The following is a 19,528-nucleotide window of genomic DNA, read 5'->3' as shown; positions in this document are numbered from 1 at the left end:
CACTGTCCCTCCATCTCCTCCAAGGGCCATTGTCCCACCATATCCCACCATCCCTATAAATTCTCTACCACTCCATTTCCTCCATGTCCCTACACATCCCACAATCTCTATGTCCCACTATCTCCATTTCCTCCACATCCCGGCATCTTCATGACTCATCATCATCATGACTCATGACCCCATTCTACCACCCCTCTGGCTCTCCATCTCCTCTACATCTCACTATATCCTTCATGTTCCACCACCCCACCATTTTCTTCACGTGCCTCCATCCCTCCGCATTCTCCCACTATATCCCATCGTTCTTTCACGTCCCCTGGGTCCCAGACATGGAAAGATGAAAAAGCAGCATTGGTGGATAAAGTGGCTTGCCAGCTCCAGGAACACAAAGAAAATCTCAGAGCAGGGTATCTCAAGGACCCAAAAGGGTACCAGCAGGCTTTCAGTATATGGACCGGCCAGAAGGCAAAAATTAAATAGTACAGAATGGCAAATGCCATGGAATATAGGACGGATCTTGCCCTCCTGGGACGGAGTTTCCCAGCTGGGGCAAGGTCCGGGCGGGCGGTCACAGTGGGAGGGCGCCCTTCCCTCTTTGAGAGGAAGGCGTCCCTGCACGGCTCCCGCCGCTTCCCGAGCCGGGAGCCCGCCGGGAGCCGCCCCCACTCCGCTCTGCACCCCTGCTGCTGCGGGCGGCGGAGAGCAACGCGCCGAGCTTCCACCCCGCAGGAGAAAGGAAAGAGCGAGGGAAGTACCGCGGGCCGGGCTGCCCCGCTCCGCCCCCGACGGGGTCCGGCTCTGTCCGCGTCTCCCCTTCAGGCTTCATCCCGCCCCTTCCCCGGGAGTTGCGGCTCGCGCCTCGGGGAATCGCCCTTCGGTCCCTGAGGTGCAGCCACGGCGGCAGCGGGGACCCCGAGCGCCGTCAGCGGGAGAGCGCCGGCGGACGGAGCCGCCCGGGAGGCGGCAGCGGGCTCGGCTGGTGCCTCTGCGTCCCGGACCGCGGGGAGAGGCAGCGCCCTCGGCTGTTTATTGGGGTTGAGTTTGGGCGCAGCCAGCCCGTGTGTGTGTGTGCCAGGAGCTCCTCAGTGAGCTGCTGCCTGGAAGTGGTGTCCTTACACCGACGGAACGGCATCAGCTGCAGCTGGAGTCGCTCCGGTAAGTGCCTGTGCATCTTTTATGGCACAATACCTCGTACTGCGCTTTTCTTATCTATCTGCCTATTTTTCTATTTTGAAGGATTTTCATTTTCCTATTTCTAAGGATTTGTTTATATTTTCTTTTGCTCACTATAAGTTGAGAAAGTAATGCATGGAGAAGTAGGGCGTTTGGTGTTGATTTTTAAATTTCTTTTTATTTGGGGATTGGGTTTGGCTTAACAAATAAAGACCTGCCAATGGACAGCTACTGTCTTTGCTTTTAGTTAGTACATGTGAAGGAAAGGAAAGCAAAGACTGAAGTGTTTTCTGCTGTCTTGTGTGCTTCTCACTGCTTTTGATGTGTCCTTGGAAATAGTTTTCTGAATGAAGAGGCACGATCCTCTGTATGAGAGCACTTTACAGGAAAACTTCAATGTTGTCTCAGAACTGAAACAAAAGTGTTTTGCTTGTGATTCTCCAGAAATTGCTTGTGCTGTATCCTCCAGAATGAGCAAGCCTGGTCTATTGTCTTCACGATGAAATGTAGCACCTCATTCATGTTCCAGGTGGGCTCAATTTGTTAAGTTGCCCGAAAAAGGGATGCTATCAGTTAACTTTTACCATAAATATCTTCTTTTCCATTATTGCAGGAAGCAATACCCCATGCCACTCAAACAACCAGAGAAGAGCCCACTTCCCTCCCAGATTCTGGGTCTCAGTGACTTTTCAAGGGCTCCCCATGAAGTGCCACTGTCTGGGTGCCACAGGAAGTGGATCAAAGAGGCTGATTCAGCTTATGTGAGGCTGGCAAAGCAAGGAGGGCGACCTGGTGAGCATCTGTCTTGCTTCTTTGATTTTTCTTTGTTTTCTTTGGCTTTGCTTGAGTGTGGTGTAAAGTGTTTGTAGATGCTACAGAAGGATCCTCTGGACTTTTGAAATAAAGTTGTGGAAAAAATGGGGAGATTAATTTCTTCCTGACAAAACAGCAATCTGAAAACAAAGGTAGCACTTTTGCAACTACATAAGAAGTCAGAAAAGTACTGGCTTTTGTCTTTTTCTTTCCAGACCTACTGAGGCACTACACTCCTGTGGTAAACATGGCTGACCTGCTGGCCAGAGAGACACAGGCTGTCTAGATTCGATAAGAGACCACCCACTGTATGTACGTGGGTACCCAGAACATGGTCTGGGCCATGAGCTACCCAGGCCACCTCTCAGTGTCCAGTATCCATGGGGTCTTATGGGAGCATGATCCATAACCTCAGATAGGACCTCATCAGGGGCAAGAAGACATCCACCTCCTGCTCTCAGAGCTGAAGCCACCCACAGATCTTGAGAGGCTCCACTCCCCAAGAACATCATTAACTGTCTCCTGACTCTTGTAGCTTGGGTGGTGATTCCAAGTGCAGGTAGGGTCAGGTCATGATCCATATGTGTCTCACCCTACAGACGGAGGAGGACCGTAAAAATATGGTCCGGCTTCAGGACCTTGTGGACAAGCTCCAGCTGAAGGTCAAGGCCTACAAGCGACAGGCTGAGGAGGCGGTGAGCATTGGCTGAGGTAGCCATGGGTCCACCCCCCAGGAGAGGACAGTGTGGGTTTAGGATGTGGGAGAGGATGTGGAGAGTAGCAGGCAACCTTGAGATGAGGTGGTCAAGGGGTGGGGTGTTGAGAGAGGGAAGGAAGGAAGGAAGGAAGGAAGGAAGGAAGGAAGGAAGGAAGGAAGGAAGGAAGGAAGGAAGGAAGGAAGTTAGTTTATGTGGGTGGAAGATTGGATGGAAGGATCATTGAGTAGATGGTTGGGTGGTTTGAAAATGGGATGTCTGAAGAAACAGGTGTTTCTATTGAAGGCCTGATGGAGCAATAAAATAGTCAGATGTATGGAGAGCAGATGGGGTGGCAGGAGGCCAGACAGAGCTGTGTGGGAGCCTCACTGGTGTCTCTGCACCCTCAGGAGGAACAGGCCAACACCAACCTGGCCAAGTTCCCTTCCCGAGCCGGGAGCCCGCCGGGAGCCGCCCCCACTCCGCTCTGCACCCCTGCTGCTGCGGGCGGCGGAGAGCAACGCGCCGAGCTTCCACCCCGCAGGAGAAAGGAAAGAGCGAGGGAAGTACCGCGGGCCGGGCTGCCCCGCTCCGCCCCCGACGGGGTCCGGCTCTGTCCGCGTCTCCCCTTCAGGCTTCATCCCGCCCCTTCCCCGGGAGTTGCGGCTCGCGCCTCGGGGAATCGCCCTTCGGTCCCTGAGGTGCAGCCACGGCGGCAGCGGGGACCCCGAGCGCCGTCAGCGGGAGAGCGCCGGGGGACGGAGCCGCCCGGGAGGCGGCAGCGGGCTCGGCTGGTGCCTCTGCGTCCCGGACCGCGGGGAGAGGCAGCGCCCTCGGCTGTTTATTGGGGTTGAGTTTGGGCGCAGCCAGCCCGTGTGTGTGTGTGCCAGGAGCTCCTCAGTGAGCTGCTGCCTGGAAGTGGTGTCCTTACACCGACGGAACGGCATCAGCTGCAGCTGGAGTCGCTCCGGTAAGTGCCTGTGCATCTTTTATGGCACAATACCTCGTACTGCGCTTTTCTTATCTATCTGCCTATTTTTCTATTTTGAAGGATTTTCATTTTCCTATTTTGAAGGATTTGTTTATGTTTTCTTTTGCTCACTATAAGTTGAGAAAGTAATGCATGGAGAAGTAGGGCGTTTGGTGTTGATTTTTAAATTTCTTTTTATTTGGGGATTGGGTTTGGCTTAACAAATAAAGACCTGCCAATGGACAGCTACTGTCTTTGCTTTTAGTTAGTACATGTGAAGGAAAGGAAAGCAAAGACTGAAGTGTTTTCTGCTGTCTTGTGTGCTTCTCACTGCTTTTGATGTGTCCTTGGAAATAGTTTTCTGAATGAAGAGGCACGATCCTCTGTATGAGAGCACTTTACAGGAAAACTTCAATGTTGTCTCAGAACTGAAACAAAAGTGTTTTGCTTGTGATTCTCCAGAAATTGCTTGTGCTATATCCTCCAGAATGAGCAAGCCTGGTCTATTGTCTTCACGATGAAATGTAGCACCTCATTCATGTTCCAGGTGGGCTCAATTTGTTAAGTTGCCCGAAAAAGGGATGCTATCAGTTAACTTTTACCATAAATATCTTCTTTTCCATTATTGCAGGAAGCAATACCCCATGCCACTCAAACAACCAGAGAAGAGCCCACTTCCCTCCCAGATTCTGGGTCTCAGTGACTTTTCAAGGGCTCCCCATGAAGTGCCACTGTCTGGGTGCCACAGGAAGTGGATCAAAGAGGCTGATTCAGCTTATGTGAGGCTGGCAAAGCAAGGAGGGCGACCTGGTGAGCATCTGTCTTGCTTCTTTGATTTTTCTTTGTTTTCTTTGGCTTTGCTTGAGTGTGGTGTAAAGTGTTTGTAGATGCTACAGAAGGATCCTCTGGACTTTTGAAATAAAGTTGTGGAAAAAATGGGGAGATTAATTTCTTCCTGACAAAACAGCAATCTGAAAACAAAGGTAGCACTTTTGCAACTACATAAGAAGTCAGAAAAGTACTGGCTTTTGTCTTTTTCTTTCCAGACCTACTGAGGCACTACACTCCTGTGGTAATGAAGTCCCATCCAGCAGCATGTGCTGCACCTGACTGGTACTCACACAGTGCCAATACTGCAAGGATTGAGAAGACATGGTAAGATTGCTGAGGCCCAACACATCTTGGCCTCCCTCTTCATCTATTAACATTTCTGAATGCTTCTGTACTAGAGTGCAGGATTTGTATACCTTGTACAAGCAAGCATTAAATCTTTGCCTGCAGGAGCTGTGTTTCCTCTCTACCAGATTATATGGTTCACAGAGAGTTTATTGCTGATGACCATCACAGTAAGAGTTATGAGACAAGAAGAGGGCCTTTTGAGTTTGATACTGAAAGTGTTTGGCAGCGGGAGGCTGAGGACAAAGAACATGCAGAGAAAAAGAAGGTAGGATGGAGAGGCACCCCGTGATAATGCTTTGTTTGTAGGGCTTGTGAACACATCTCTGTTGCTTCTTATAGGAGGGAAGCTGTAATCCATGTTTCTGTATTCCAGAATCAATTTTTATATTGCAGTTTGAGAACAAGAAGAAAGACATGTTTTCTTAAGTGCTGCAGGTGTAGTGTGAGAACCAGAAACACAGTTTCCCATCACATTATATGGTATATATACGTCAGTATAAATAAAAAGCAGTAGTTAGTTTTATTCTTATGCTTTATTTCCTCTGCAATTCATTCTTGGTGAAGAGACATTTGTTCAGTAATCTTGGGTGACGAAGAAAGAGGATGAGAACAGAAGACTATTCTGAAAAAGGAGTTTAATTTAGTTTGAAATTGAAATTAAATTTGGACTGCCCAAAGATACTGTGTTATCTGTCTTTGAATGAAAGATGTATCCAAGACAAAGGAAGTATAACACAAGCTGTGCCCCAAACAAACCTTTCTGTACTGACACTGGTGTTTTGTCTTGGAGACCTCTCTGCTATCCTCCCTCTTTCACCCTCCCTGCCCCTGCCCAGTTTAGATACTGAAGCCTTATGTTTTCTAAATATCCTCTGTAAACTCAGTTGCTGCATCTGCCATAGGCCTTTGGGGTATACCTGGAAGGACATTTGATGTACTTGAACACTAGTACCTCCCTTCAACAGAAAGGCAGATGTTGGGCACTTTAGGAAAAAAAAGTCCTCAGCCTTTGCTGAGATGAATAACTGGTGCAAATTCAGAATGATGTCTTGTGTAAATGGGAACACTTCATTACTGAATAGGCTTGGGAATGTTTACTGGGTCTGTGGCAACAGGCAAACAAGCAACCTATGTTTAAACTGTAATTTGCCTGATGCTTATAGGTGAAGCTTCCATATATTTTTTCTATCATAGATTTAAGGTGCTGAAAATAAAAACTTGACTTGCTGCTGTGCCTCTTAAAGGAACTGAGCTAGGATGGAGAGGAAGTGCTGTTCCTCACTCCATTACTTAAGAACCAATTACATTCAGTGCTCTAAGAGTCAAACTTAACTTTGATAATAGTAGTTCAAGCCCATATACTGACTTGTAAAGTGAAACTGAGGTTCCTTTCAGTTTTGGTGGAGTTTGGTTGAGACCCAGTTTCATTCAGTCATGTATCTGAAAGTTTCATGTGTTCCCTGTTTCATTCAGTCATGCGCTTCACTTAGGACTAAATGCACAGTGAATATATGTTATATATTCAGCTCAGATTGCTAATATGCTGAGGCCCTCTTATATAATTTACACTATTCTCCTGCAAGCTGAAGTGAAGTTTTGCCTAAGGTTCTACCAAGTCTTTTTTCTGTAAGATTAGGTGCCTGGGAACACAGACTCTGTGTTGGTACGTTTAGCTCTACGTCCACACCGCTATCTCTCGTTTGGCTGTGCTTCACAGTATCTTTGTTGTACACTGAAAAGCACGTCAGGTATCTTGAAATGTCACATGGTGCTTCTTTCACAGCTACTTCTTGAATATCCTCTTTTGGGAAGTTTCTATGCCATGCTCTTAAAGTACCTTCCCAAAGAGTCTTCCAGGTGAGACAATGAAACTAGCCCTACCAAAGAGTCTCAAGTTTAGTTTTTTGCAATACATCTTGTATGTTGAAAGGTAAGAATAATATATTCCAAAACACCACAGGCAAATTCCTAAGGAATGTTCAATTTATTTATTTGTCTACATGATGGCACTGCAGCAGAAAACTACCTCAGGTATTTCTGATAGTATGAGACTGAATGTATTGAAAATATTTTTCCGTCCAGTGTGACTAAGCAGTTATTCAGAAGAGACATGCATGATGCAATTGTGGAGTTAAATCCCAAAGGGCATACTTAGGAACAAGTGCAAAACCGCTTAACCTCTAAGGGTACCTCTTCTGCTCTGTTTGGAAAACATTGTTCCCAAGTGGGCCTTTGCTTTGAAGGTTTAAGGCTTTATGCTGCTTTGTTCTGAAGTATTAAAATCTCTACTTTTCCTTGTGGTTGCTGCTATGTTGAGGAGGACTGGAGATCCAGGGGACCATTACATGGGGATTTTGCAAATCAGCAAAGAGTAGTAATGCATGAAGGATTTAACCTATGTGCTCATGGCAAAGTAATGGACTTCTGGCCCACGGAGAAGCAGCCCATGGAAATCTCACAAGGTTTAATAAGACCAAGTGCAAGGTCCTGCACCTGTGCTGGGACAACCCCTGTTATCAGCACAGGCTGCGGGGGATGAACAGATGGAGAGCAGCCCTGCCCAGAAGGACTTGGGGATGCTGGTGGATGAGAGTGTGGACTTGACCCAGCCATGGGCACTCACAGTCCAGAAAGCCAAATGTGTCCTGGGCTGCATCCAAAGCAACGTGGCCAGCAGGGCAAGGGAGGGAATTCTGCCCCTCTGCTCTGCTCTGGTGAGACCCCACCTGCAGTGCTGCATCCAGCTCTGGGGGCCCCAGCACAGGGAAAATAGGGAACTGTTGGAGGAATCCAGAGGAAGGCACAAATATGATCAGAGGAAGGGAGCAGCTCTCCTATGTAGAAAGGCTGAGAGAGTTGGGATTGTTCATCCAGGAGAAGAGAAGGCTTTGGGGTGACCTAGTTATGACATTCCAGTACCTGAAAGGACCCTGCAAGAAAGATAGAGAGGGACTTTTCACAAGGGCATGTAGTGACAGGACAAGGGGATTTGTGACAGGATTTGAACTCGAAGAGAGTAGGGTTAGACTAGATGATAGGAAAAAATTTTTTACTGTGAGAGTGGTGAGGCACTGGCACAAGTTGTCCAGTGAAATTGTGGATGCCCCATCCCTGGAAGTATTCAGAGTCAGGCTGGATGGAGCTCTGAGCTACCTGGTCTAGTGAAAGGTGTCCCTGTGGCAGGGGGGTGGAACTAGATGATCTTTAAGAACCCTTTAAGCCAAACCATTCTGTGATTCAGTGGTCCTTTTGCCTGTGCATCTTATGGACCAGCTGGATTGGGTTGAAAAAGCTGTGACCTTAAGAAGGAGGGAGGCCTGTATGGATGAGAGGTCAGTTGGAGGTGTCATCAGAATTTGCATCAGCATTTGGCAATATCCCTGCAGCCCACCAGTAAGATTACTCCTTCATCTCCCAAGTTCTCTCTTTCAGGCACTTGCCTGAAATGTCTGTGTATATATGCATATGTACTTAGTTATGTATGTGCAAAATGGTTGCTCATCTGAGGCCAGGATTTTACATCAGAGAGAGATTTGAAAAGTAATCTAGAATTTTGTCCTTGATCACACAGGAACCAGGATTTCATCTAAAGGCTTTTATCTTACCATGTTGTCAGCAGATATCCATTGGTCTTCATATACTAGCCAGGCACAATGCATATTCTATGTCATATTTCTTTAATCCAAGATTAATAAATATGTATTTGTAATAAACATAGTAATTTTTAGAGTATATTGTTACCATCTCTTCACAGAGGGAGAAAACACTTTAAACCAAGAACATGCCCTGTGTAGTTTGTTTGTAAAAAAAAATGCCCTGTGTAGTTTGTTTTATCTGGGAAAATTGATGGCTGCTACTAAATAGAGACTTGTCAAAGGGAAAAAGCCCCCTCAGCTGTAATCATTGGAGTGTAGTGGCACAAGAGTCTGCTTTTAATGCTGAATTTGCCCAGCAAAGTAACAAATAGCACCTGAACAGATCGCAGGTGCCCTCCAAAGCCAATTCTGGTCTGTTCCTTTGCCACTTTTGTCATTGATTAGTTTACTTGAACAGTAGGGAGTGTTTTGATCCCTGCAGTATAAGCTAGCCTCTCATTTAATGCCAAGAAAGGTAATATTTAAAATAATGCTCCTGCTCACAGCCTTCAAGACTTTTCTCTTTACCTTCTTCTCCTCTTTCTTTTTCTTGACTTTATTTTGGACAGTTTGAACGTTTTTCTGTCTCTAGTAAAAATCTCTCTAGCTTCTGCTCTTTGTCCTTTAATTAACTCTTTAATTACTAGGCCTCCTTTCCTTTTGCTTCTTTTTGATGCCAAGAGGGAAATTTCATCTCTCTTCATCTGCTATTTGTTTATCCTATCAAATTGAGTTGTGTTTCTGTGTTGCCCTGTGTGCCATCCTGACATCAGCATGTGACAAATGTCACCTGAGGTTGTTTTTGTCAATTGAAACTGTAGGTAATTGTGTCCTGGATCTGAAACCTGCGTGTCAGATCTGAAGTGGTCCAGTCTGGTGATAGAGGGAAGGCAGTGCTAGCATTTCTGCACAATGGGATGGCATTTTTGAAATGTTAAACACAAATAGGCTGCTTCAGCAAGAAGTGTGAACAAACTTGAAAAGCAGTTCTAAGCAGGTAATGTGGTTTTTAACCTCCAGGTTGGACAAAGACCCTCCTTTTCCTCTCACGTAGCTGCCTCTGATATCACTGTGTGCTCTTGCTAATCTCAGCTCTTCTTCTTTGGCAAATGGCCCAGTCTGATTCCACTGAAGTTGGAAGGGGTTTCACTGACTTCACACGTGTTTGCATTGACATCCTAGCTCAGAATCAGTACAACTGCCTGTCCAGGCTTCACTTTCTTCAAGATAATAAGAAAACACATTCTCTGAACATTCAGATCTGCCTTTTCTTTTTGGCTTCCTAATTAGGTGTATTCAAAGGCCATTATACTTTTGTTTGCTCTTTCCATACTCACTGTGCACAAGCTCCTTGAGAAGTCCTTGGTGTGTTTACATTTTGGAATCTTCTCCTTATAGAGGTTTTCATGGGTGTTTTGTAGTGCCTGGAATCCAAGTGTGACTGCTGTTCATGCATCTAATTTTTGCACTTCATAATTTTTTGCTCTGTTTACTGTATTGCCATATCTATGTCCATATAGGTGGAAAGTATTGTTATCCTTAAGGTGCTTGTAAGTTTACAGAGTGATACATTTCACTTTTAGTTACTCTCTCCTGATTTGTTTGTAAATAACCTGCAAGTAATATCTCTTATTTATTCCATGGGGCACTCTCATGTGTTCCATTTTTAAAAAATAAAATTGTCAAATAATATATAGGTTCTAATTAAAAGGATATATTAGTGTAACACAAAAACTTTGTTAATAAGCTTTGAAAATTCTGTGCTATCTTCAGGACTTCCCCCTTGTCCACTTTTCTTTGTGCAGTAATGGAAACTGTAAGTAGTTTTTAAAGATGTTCTGTTTTTTTTTAACTCAGAATTTCTTAGCAACTATTTAGTGAAAAATATCAGGGAGTTGTTGAGGATATTTAATTTCATCCTTTTATTTGAGAGGGAGGTAAGTTGACCCTTTAGTAGCTGTTGATTTTGATCAAAGTTAAAATAAAGAGTTTGGTTTGTGTTGCTCATGTTTTTCCACTACTTACTGGTTTTCCCACTTTCAGTTCTGGAGTGTGAGTTGTCTTTCCCTGGCTTTCCAGGTGTCATATTTCAGTCTTTTAGTCAACACTGAGTTTCTTTACCTCTCATTGGAAAGATGATAAAAGTAAAATATATTTTTCTGTTGTAGGCTTTCCCTATATATATATATATGTATGTATTTGTTTGAATATCAAACCTCTCTAATTAATATACCACAACTCTTTTCTTATTATATAGGATGTTTTATGCTTTTTATTAAAAAACAAAATCCAAACAAACTGAAAAAGAAGTAGCAGTTAAACCATATGTTAATTTCTAGTCCTCCTGACTTTAGTGAGGCTGGTCTGTTTTCATATTCTGCATACAAACAAATGGACCAAGATGAGAGGTTGCTGTGGATAAGTTTTGGATTTGAGGCTTAATTTGAAGTGTACTGTGAGGGAAAGGCTTGTGTAAAGCACATTGTGGAGAGAGAAAGCAGCTAATCTCATGTAGAATAACTAAGGGGCTGCTTTATCTTTTGTTATTCCTCAGTAATCCATTACTAGTTCTTATGGAAATAATGTACATAAGACATGGAAATTTGAATACATTCAGGCCTTTAATATCATCCTCACTTTTGAAGGCCATGCTATCATATAATCTTCCTGGTTATTTTCTTCATAACTCCTTTTTTTTGAGCTAAGATTTCTCTAACACAGGTAAAGCTTCCACCTATAACCCCTAAATATCCAAGCAGAATGCCAACTGTTTCTACTAACAAGGAATTTAGTGGAGAAAATAAGCTTTCCTTCCCACCCGTGTAAGTAGTACATTTTTGAAAATCATTGAACACCTAAGCCTGCAACTATTCATGTGTACAAGTAAAATTGCTCCTTATGAAAATGCAGGAATTAGTAGATATGTGTATGGACCTTGTGGATATTTATTGCTGTTAAATTTGCTTCATATGTGATACTAAAATAGTTTTAAAAGCCTCTAAAGCAACTAAAATAACAGTACTTTAACTCGTATTAGAAAATTATTTGATATAACTTTGTGTTACGAAACTAAGCATAAAGTAGCATATCTTCATGTAGCAGAATTTTTTGGTATTCTAAACTTGTTTTTTTTTTTCTTAATACCAGCGAACAGGTGAAAATTATAATCTACATTGTTAGTTCTGTCAATGTAGGTTACATAGAAACATGTAGGACTGACACTTTAAGAAAAGACATAAACTGTTGCCTTTATAAGGCCATACAGAGCAAAAATGCTCTGATGAACACCTGAAAGAGGAATTTTAAGCAAATTTTTATGTAATTTGTGATGCGATATAATCACATCATCAGCTGTGTGCACAGCTGAATTGTTTCTGTATACTTTGTCTTAAAAATTTATTGCTCAGTCATCAGTAGTCCTAGTATGTTTTAGAACTATGTTAATGCTGCCAAATAAGTGATTAAACTGTCAAATGAATTTAATAGAAAATTTGTAACATAATTTCACTTTTGTGCACCACAGAATGAGTACTGTCAGCCTTTTTCATTTACACATTCTTTTGCACCTTTTGTCTTTAAGATCAGAACTGTGTAAGCATTATACATGTAAAATTCCAATGAAACAGATGTCTCTTCTCATGTAAATTTGTACAGTACTAAATCAGGCATAGTTCTGTGCTTTTGGTTGTTTATTTTTGGTTTTTCTTCTTAGATGATTACATGTAAAATATATGTTTTGTTATTTATAAATAAATTATAAGGCTATAAATGGTTACATTTTTAAATTAATGCTATAATTAGAAATAAATTATAAGGTCTTTTCTGTGCAAAATATTTTTTCCACCTAGCCCCTATTTTTGTTTACTTTTTGCTTTGGTTTTCCTTTAATATATTTGTATTTACAGGCCTGCTAAGAGAGAAAGTGAAGCAGTAAATTTTAGCAAATTAATAAGCAATGGTTATGGGACTGACTGGTTGCAGCAGAATACTGGATGGGAAAAAAAGATTGAAGAAACATCAGAAAATAGTGAGCACTCTGAAGGTAACATTATTGAAAGCTGTTTCTTTTAAAACCAGCTGGACTCACAAGGTAACAGCAGAGGGCAGCCTCAATATTTGTGTGGCTCTCTGAATATGGTGAGACACATTGAATTGTTGTGCTTAGTTTACAATACCCTATGACCAGCTAAAGAAAGGAGTGCTCCTGTTTGTAGTCAGTGAAGGCAGGCGCTTTCATGGACTTTTTTCATCTCTACAATTACAGTATGCTCTGTTCCAATCCAGGGGCTTCTGTGTTCTGATCCAGGGGCTTCTCTGTGATGTTTCCATAAAATACTGCAGGGACACAGCCACCCTGCCTAAATTTAAGCAGACTGTAAAATATTTGTTGCCTAGTTGTTATGAATATTCTTTTGCTCCTAATATTTTTCCAAAAACTTCTGTCACAAGTGTCATTGAAACTTGTGTTTAAGAAATAGATGACTGCTTGTAGAAATTTGTCAAAATAAATATATGCACATTATTGAAGACAGTGGAATTTCAGAAGTTTAAGGAAAAAAAGTTATCCAATGTCATGCCTTCAAACCTTACTTTATCATGCACAATAGTAATAGTTATGAAAGACCTCACTTGGAAACAAATACGAAGGTTAAAGAGTGGGAAATTTTCTCTTACTTCTGTCAAAGACCTTTTGCTTTGGTAACCCTGCTGGCTCTATCAGTTTTCTATAGCAATGTTTGGAAATGCTATTGGACCTCCCATTCCGTGCACCAGAATTTATTTTTTTTTAAATTTGTGTCAGGGAATCCTTTTGTATATGTTGGCATTGTCATTATTCCCTTGGCCTTGATATATTGATGTATGAAAGTCTTAGAGGCCAGGTATTTTAATTTTTTCTGCCACTTCAGCTCTGTCTGAATTAATTTTTTGTCTTCCATTAATGTATCTACAGTTTTATTGGTTTTGGGTTTTTTTTGGTGTGCAAAACCTCTTCCTCCAGGTAAGCATCAGGAGAAAACAGAGAACTAGAAGTTGTGTGGTTTTGTTCAGAAGAAAAAATGTCATAAAACTTGAGGGATGAAGCCAGATTGCGGTCTGGATCTGAAGGAAAATGAAGAAGCCACTTTTCAAGTTAACTTAAGTATCCAAACTGATCATGCAGAGGATGCTGCTTTGAGAGGTTCAGTGACCCAGCAATTCAACCATGAAGTCTAAAAATGCTCTTCCTCAGCATGAAAGAAAATCTTGAATATTCTTCTTTGTTTTCAGATTCTGCTCAACTTTCTTGTGCGCTGACATTTTTCTTTCCCATTACTCTGAGTAAAGTTAAAGGGGATTTCAAAATCTCAATTTCCTTAATTTGGTGATAGTTGATTTCTTTAATATGTGTGCCTCTAATGAGACATCTGAGATACAAAGAAAACCTGAAGATTTTTCAGAGTAAGCATGAAATTGGTTTGGTTATAACACTTAGGCAAAAGAGAAGAAAAATATGGGTACTCTGTAAAGGCTTATGAAAAGTCAGTGTGCTGCATAGGTTGAAATATAGATACATCTAAGTTTTGAGTTGCTATATTTTTCAATTTTTTTTTATAATGTGGTACCTACTTTGCTTCTATTGCCTTTGTTTGCAATCATACCTATTCCGATTGAGATCTGTTCTGTATCACAGTGTAAAAGGAGATTGCTTTTAATGCTCTTAACAATATGGTTTCATCCAGATGTGTATCTTCCTTCAGTTTTGACTGTGTCCTTTTCATTCTTTTAGGTGATTACTGACAGTAGTGCTTTTAGTTTTTTCCCACTTGTGTACTTTTTTCTGTTCATCCAAAGCAATTGGCAGCATGAGCACATTGCAGCTCCCTTTTGAGATGGAGCTTTCTCTGTTCTTACTTGCACAGAATAAGCCCTAGACACAGCAGGAAGGAGATACAACCCATTCCGTATGTAAATCTATAATCCCTTTGTTTTGGGATAGAGATTTGCATCATACTGCAAATTTCTTAGGTAGCTTGTTTATCTTGTTAATTCAAAATTAAAAGTAGTGGAATTTATGTGTATTTTTGACATGAGAAAGAAGCCAAAAATTTTAGCTGACCTTTTTATTATTATGGTTGAAGTTATTCTGTAAACTTTAATCTTTTTTTTCCTATTGCAGATTCAGAACGATCTGAATCACCACCTGCAAGCAATGAGTTAAAGCCACCCTTTCAGGGATGTAATAGGTAACTTGAAAGATTTTTGGGGGAACTAAAGCTTTGTATTGCCTATGTACCCCACTATTTACATGTTGACTAGATTGTTGACTAGATTATTTTTGTAACTTAACTCATCCCTGATTGAGATGTTTGCGAGATGGATGAACTTTGTTTGGCTTGATTGCAGCAAATTTTAAAGAACAGACAACAGCTGTCAGTGCTTAGTCCTAGACCTTTTCTTAATATAATAAACAAAATAAAGCAAAGCTGAGGTTTTCTCCTGCACGAGACTACTGTTGCTTTGCTGTTCTCAAACAGGGTTACCATATTGCTGCTGACTTGACTAGACACAGGCATGCTATTAACAACAAGTTTTTTCAGTTAGGTACAGCTGTACTCATGAATTATGCCACAAAGAAAGGTGAAGGGGAACTGTACAGTATGGGATGAAATGTAGATAGAAAGAATTGAACTGGTGTGGATACCTGCAGTAAAAAAGTCAAACCTTCACTGAAAAGACTGCTTCTTCATCCCAAGAGCTCATTTACTTTGAACAGACACTCAGCTTTCTAGGACAGTTCTATTGCTGTGCCTGCTGCACAAGAACTAATTGATCAGTCATAGTGTTCAGCCACATAATTAAAGACCTGGTGGCATTTCCTGATTTAGTCTTGTTATATAGAAGCTGAATCATTGGTTAACAGTTCTATGGACCCAGCTATCAATGATGTCTGCACTTTCAGCTGTTAGATAAAAAAATTATCTATCCTGAAGTCTTGACTGCAACAAAAATATTATATGCTAGATCACTGTGTTTATTCACACCAGCAGAAGTTTGTACTTTGAAACAGCAATGTATGGATGTTGTACTTTAATATTTTGAAAAAGTTAAGGTGCACTGATATTTCAATGCTTGCTATTTTATCTACTTGGATTAGGATATATCCCTGAAATCTTATTAATAATTAAATATTGATTATAAAGTCCACTAGAAAGTGGGTGCAATTTCATTACCATGTTTTTTGCTAATAGCATGAAAAGTAAACACTTAATTTTTAGAATTTCCTCTTCAGATTACATTCAGTACATTTTGCACCTTTGAATCCAAGTCCTGAAACTTCTAAAATTAATTAATAAATATATATTTATTTGAACAGAATGTTTAGAGTATTTGGTTTAATACTGTTACTTTAGGACCTTGATGTAATAATTGATTGGAAATAGGTAAACCATTGCTAATCTGAACCCTCAAAATTGTCAGCAAACTGTAGAAATTTTGCTGTTGATGTTGTTTGACCTAGCACCTGAGTCCATCTTTGCTATCCATTATTTTGAACAATTCAACTAAATTGTATTTAAAAAAAATAAAAGGCTGAAAACATGTTCAAATGCTTAAATATACAGTTATTGGCTACTCAGCAAATTTTTCTAAATATAAAAAAAGCGTACATCAAGATGTAACTTTAGTGGTGTGTGACGTTACTTACCTTGTATCTGTCTTCACTTACAATTTGTGTTGCAAATTATGTCCAGATACACTGAAACCATTAATTTTGCTGTGAAGGCAGAGCTGTTGGGGAAATCCAGTTTTCTCAGCCACCCTATCAGGGGATGCCAGAGTTGGTGCTCACAGCATTAAAACCTGACCAGTTGTGATGAGTTGGCCTTGGCTGGATATCACGTGCCTGCCAAGCCTCTCTACCACTCCCCTTCCCAGCAGGACAGGGGAGAGAAAATGTGGAACGCAACTCTTAGGAGTGACTCCAGTAAAGGGCAACAGAACTGGTGAAGGTTTGAGAAAGTAAGTCCTATGAGGGGCAGCTGAGGGAGCTGGGGCTGTTTAGACTGCAGAAAAGGAGGTTCAGGGGTGACGTTACCACTCTACAAGTGCCTAAAAGGAGTTTGTAGCCAGGTGGATGTTGGTTTCTCCCGGCCAGCCACTGAGAGAATAAGATGAAACAGGCAGGAGAGATTCAGGTTGGACATCAGGAAGAATTTCTTCACTGAAAGTAGGGTTAAGCATTGGAATGGGCTGTCCAGGGAAGTGGTAGAGTCACCATTCTTGGAAGTGTTCAAGAAGCAACTGTACATGACAGTGCTATGGCTTTGCTGGACAAGGTGGTGTTCAGTTAAGTTGGACTTGATGATCCTGGTGGTCTTTTCCAACTTAAATGATGGCCATTAATGTGTATTCAGCATTCCTTAGTCAATCCAAGGAGAGAATTGTTTTGCACTGTTGGTCCACTGAATCTGAATGGATCACAGTTTCAATACTGTGAGTTAGAATATTAACAGCCAGAGATTTCTCTTCACAAGAGGGTGGTCCTGGAATCTGTGGATTCAGAGTAACAGAGAGCTGCACGAGACAAGTAACTTGCCTGTTTTCCAAGGGACATCAAGGGGAAGTCAAAGTGGTGTAAGAAATCAAAAGCTCCAGCTGAACCCAAAGATGGAAGTATGCTGCTTGAATTCACCTTATCACAGTAATCACATTGTTCTATTTACTTCTGAGTCAATGCAGTCATGCAGCTGGCAGTTTTCAAAGTCATCAGCAGTTCCATGTAAAAGTGGTGGAAGCTTCTGGTTTTCCATTTCTGTTTTTCAGAGAAATGCCAAAGTCAAAATCTGGGTGCTTATTACAAAATCTTGCCTTATTGTTTTAAATGCTGAAACATTTGTTTCATTGTCTTGTGCTCTATTTCTGCCCTGAATGCCTTTAAGTAGTGAGATTTTTTCTTTTTTTTTTTGAATACTGATTGCTTTGGAACCCCAAAGATAAAACAAAAGTGCAGTTAGATTTTATGAATTGCATCCAAAATACTGAGTGTGTAAATGTTTCTAAAAGAGAATTCCACGTAAAGATTTAACAATAACTTGGCAGTTTAGCGACTGGAGAATAATTTTCCTTTTATACACAGCCATTTCACTGTAGTGAAGTCTAATATATTTCTAATACATAATTCTAACCAATTATGTCTTTTTGGACTAGACTAAAATACAAACAAGCTTCCAAAGATCAAGGGTACGTATTCATTAACTTTCTTTGTGTAGCAATACAAGCAAAAATTCAATTGCCCCATGTGCTTCTGAAGCATCTAAAATTCCCTTGATTTGGGCTTATCTAAAATACTATTATCTGTGCTGAATATGCAGGCTGAGTTGTAAAAGATGTAGGATGAAGCCCAATTTCTTTCTGTAAATAAATAGCTTCATATTCTTGCTCTTCTCCACAGATATTTTTTCAGAATGTAGTTACATATTATGTTATAGTGTGGGAGAAAAAGCTAGAAATAGAAATAAAGAAGTTCAGTCTTAGCACATTTTGTCCTTCTATTAATAGTGGTCATGATACAAAACATCCAGAATAACTGAACAATCAAAATGACGTGGGTAAAACAGCTGCACTGAATTATTTCACCAATTGACTGTGAAAATGGTTTATGGTGAGCACAAGGGAGAATACGTTTGATTGTGACAGACAGCCTTATTTTCCATAGCTCAAATTTTCATCCCTGCAATACAAAAACCTGAAAATTGACCCTGGTTGCCTATTGTTATTATTACCCCAGTATGTAGCTGTGTATTTTTCACCCTTCTAAATGACATTAGTATCCTTTCCACTAAACTACAAAACGGAATGAAAACTCAAACACTACGCTACAAAACCAGGAAGCTAAAAGGAGATTTAAAGTTTTTTAGTGATAACTGAGAGCAAAGGTTACTGCCAATTATTAGACTCATAGAAATGCATAATTTATTGAACATTTCAGACAACGTAACTATGGTAACCTTATTATATAAAAATTAGCAATTTACATTGATTTGCTTAATATATAGCTGAATGGAAAACAACCTGAAAGCTAAAGTAGACTTTTCACTGGATCTTGAGATGAAGGGGTAGGTAATATTCCTGTTTAAAGGAAAACTTTCTTCCACAGAATTAAACTTTTCTAAGGTGTTTGTCCACTACTGTAGCTTGGAAGTCTTGACAAATATTTAAAGAAAAGGAAACTGGAAGATGGATTATGAACCTGTCCTGTTTCACCCACTGGAAATCCAAACAACCTGAACAGATGACATTTTTCTGAGTTTCTTAGCAATTCCTCTTGCATGTCGTTTATGCCTAGAAATGCATCTGTGCAAGGGATCTCTCTCTCTTCCCATACAAAGTCCTTTGGTGTGAGAGAGGATATGAAAAAATTTTAATCTAAATGCCCAATACATGATTTTTTAATAAATACATCTCGGCAATGCCTTGTGCCTAATGTGTTTACTGTCCTGAGACACGGAAAGTTCTCTGCCATGAAGATTTTAGTTGCTCCGTCTCCCCAGTATTCCCTACTATGACAAACTACAGTGTGGTTCTGGTAGGAAAACTTCCTTTTAAAATTTCACTGCAGGATTGTGGGTTTGGTGTTTTCAGTGACTGTACGAACAATGTTAAATTTACGCTTCCAGCAGCCGAAGCCGTCTCTGCTCTTTTGTCGCACCGCCGTTGCAGTGCCCTGATGCCCATGAGAGCGGGATCACGGTGTGTGCGCACCGACACGCACAAGGGCAGGCACAGGCACCGACCCGACTCCGCCATCCTCGGCCGACACCTGCGTCTGTATCATCTGTATCTGCATCTGTATCTGTATCCGTATCTATCTCCACGATAAGGTTCTCCCGAACGCCCGTGCCCTTGGCAGCAGCTCTCCGCCGATGCCCGGAGCCCCGCGCTCCCCGCACGCCGGCTGCATCCCCACCGTTCCCGGCATCATTGCCACAGCCGCGCCCGGTGCCCGCCCGGAGCACGGCGCTTCCCGCAGCCTCCCCGGCGCGCAGGGAGTTAACCGGGCCCGGGGCGGGGCGGTGCCGCCGCTG

The 19,528-nt window shown here is 41.6% G+C and overlaps 1 protein-coding gene across 1 annotated transcript; it reads left to right on the top strand.

Annotated features, from left to right (window-relative positions):
- Positions 1 to 4,295: 4,295 nt before the first annotated feature.
- On the top strand, positions 4,296 to 19,323 carry CUNH7orf57 (chromosome unknown C7orf57 homolog). Its single transcript, XM_041475877.1, has 7 exons — positions 4,296 to 4,461; positions 4,698 to 4,806; positions 4,933 to 5,095; positions 11,187 to 11,287; positions 12,371 to 12,507; positions 14,623 to 14,682; positions 19,121 to 19,323. The coding sequence occupies exons 1-7, from the start codon at positions 4,296 to 4,298 to the stop codon at positions 19,321 to 19,323; spliced, it is 939 nt and encodes a 312-aa protein (XP_041331811.1).
- The last annotated feature ends 205 nt before the right edge of the window (positions 19,324 to 19,528 follow it).

The sequence above is a fragment of the Pyrgilauda ruficollis genome, unplaced genomic scaffold (genome assembly GCF_017590135.1).
Source record: "Pyrgilauda ruficollis isolate IOZ18807 unplaced genomic scaffold, ASM1759013v1 scaffold37, whole genome shotgun sequence".
NCBI lineage: Eukaryota > Metazoa > Chordata > Aves > Passeriformes > Passeridae > Pyrgilauda > Pyrgilauda ruficollis.
This window is presented reverse-complemented; position numbering and strand designations above follow the sequence as displayed.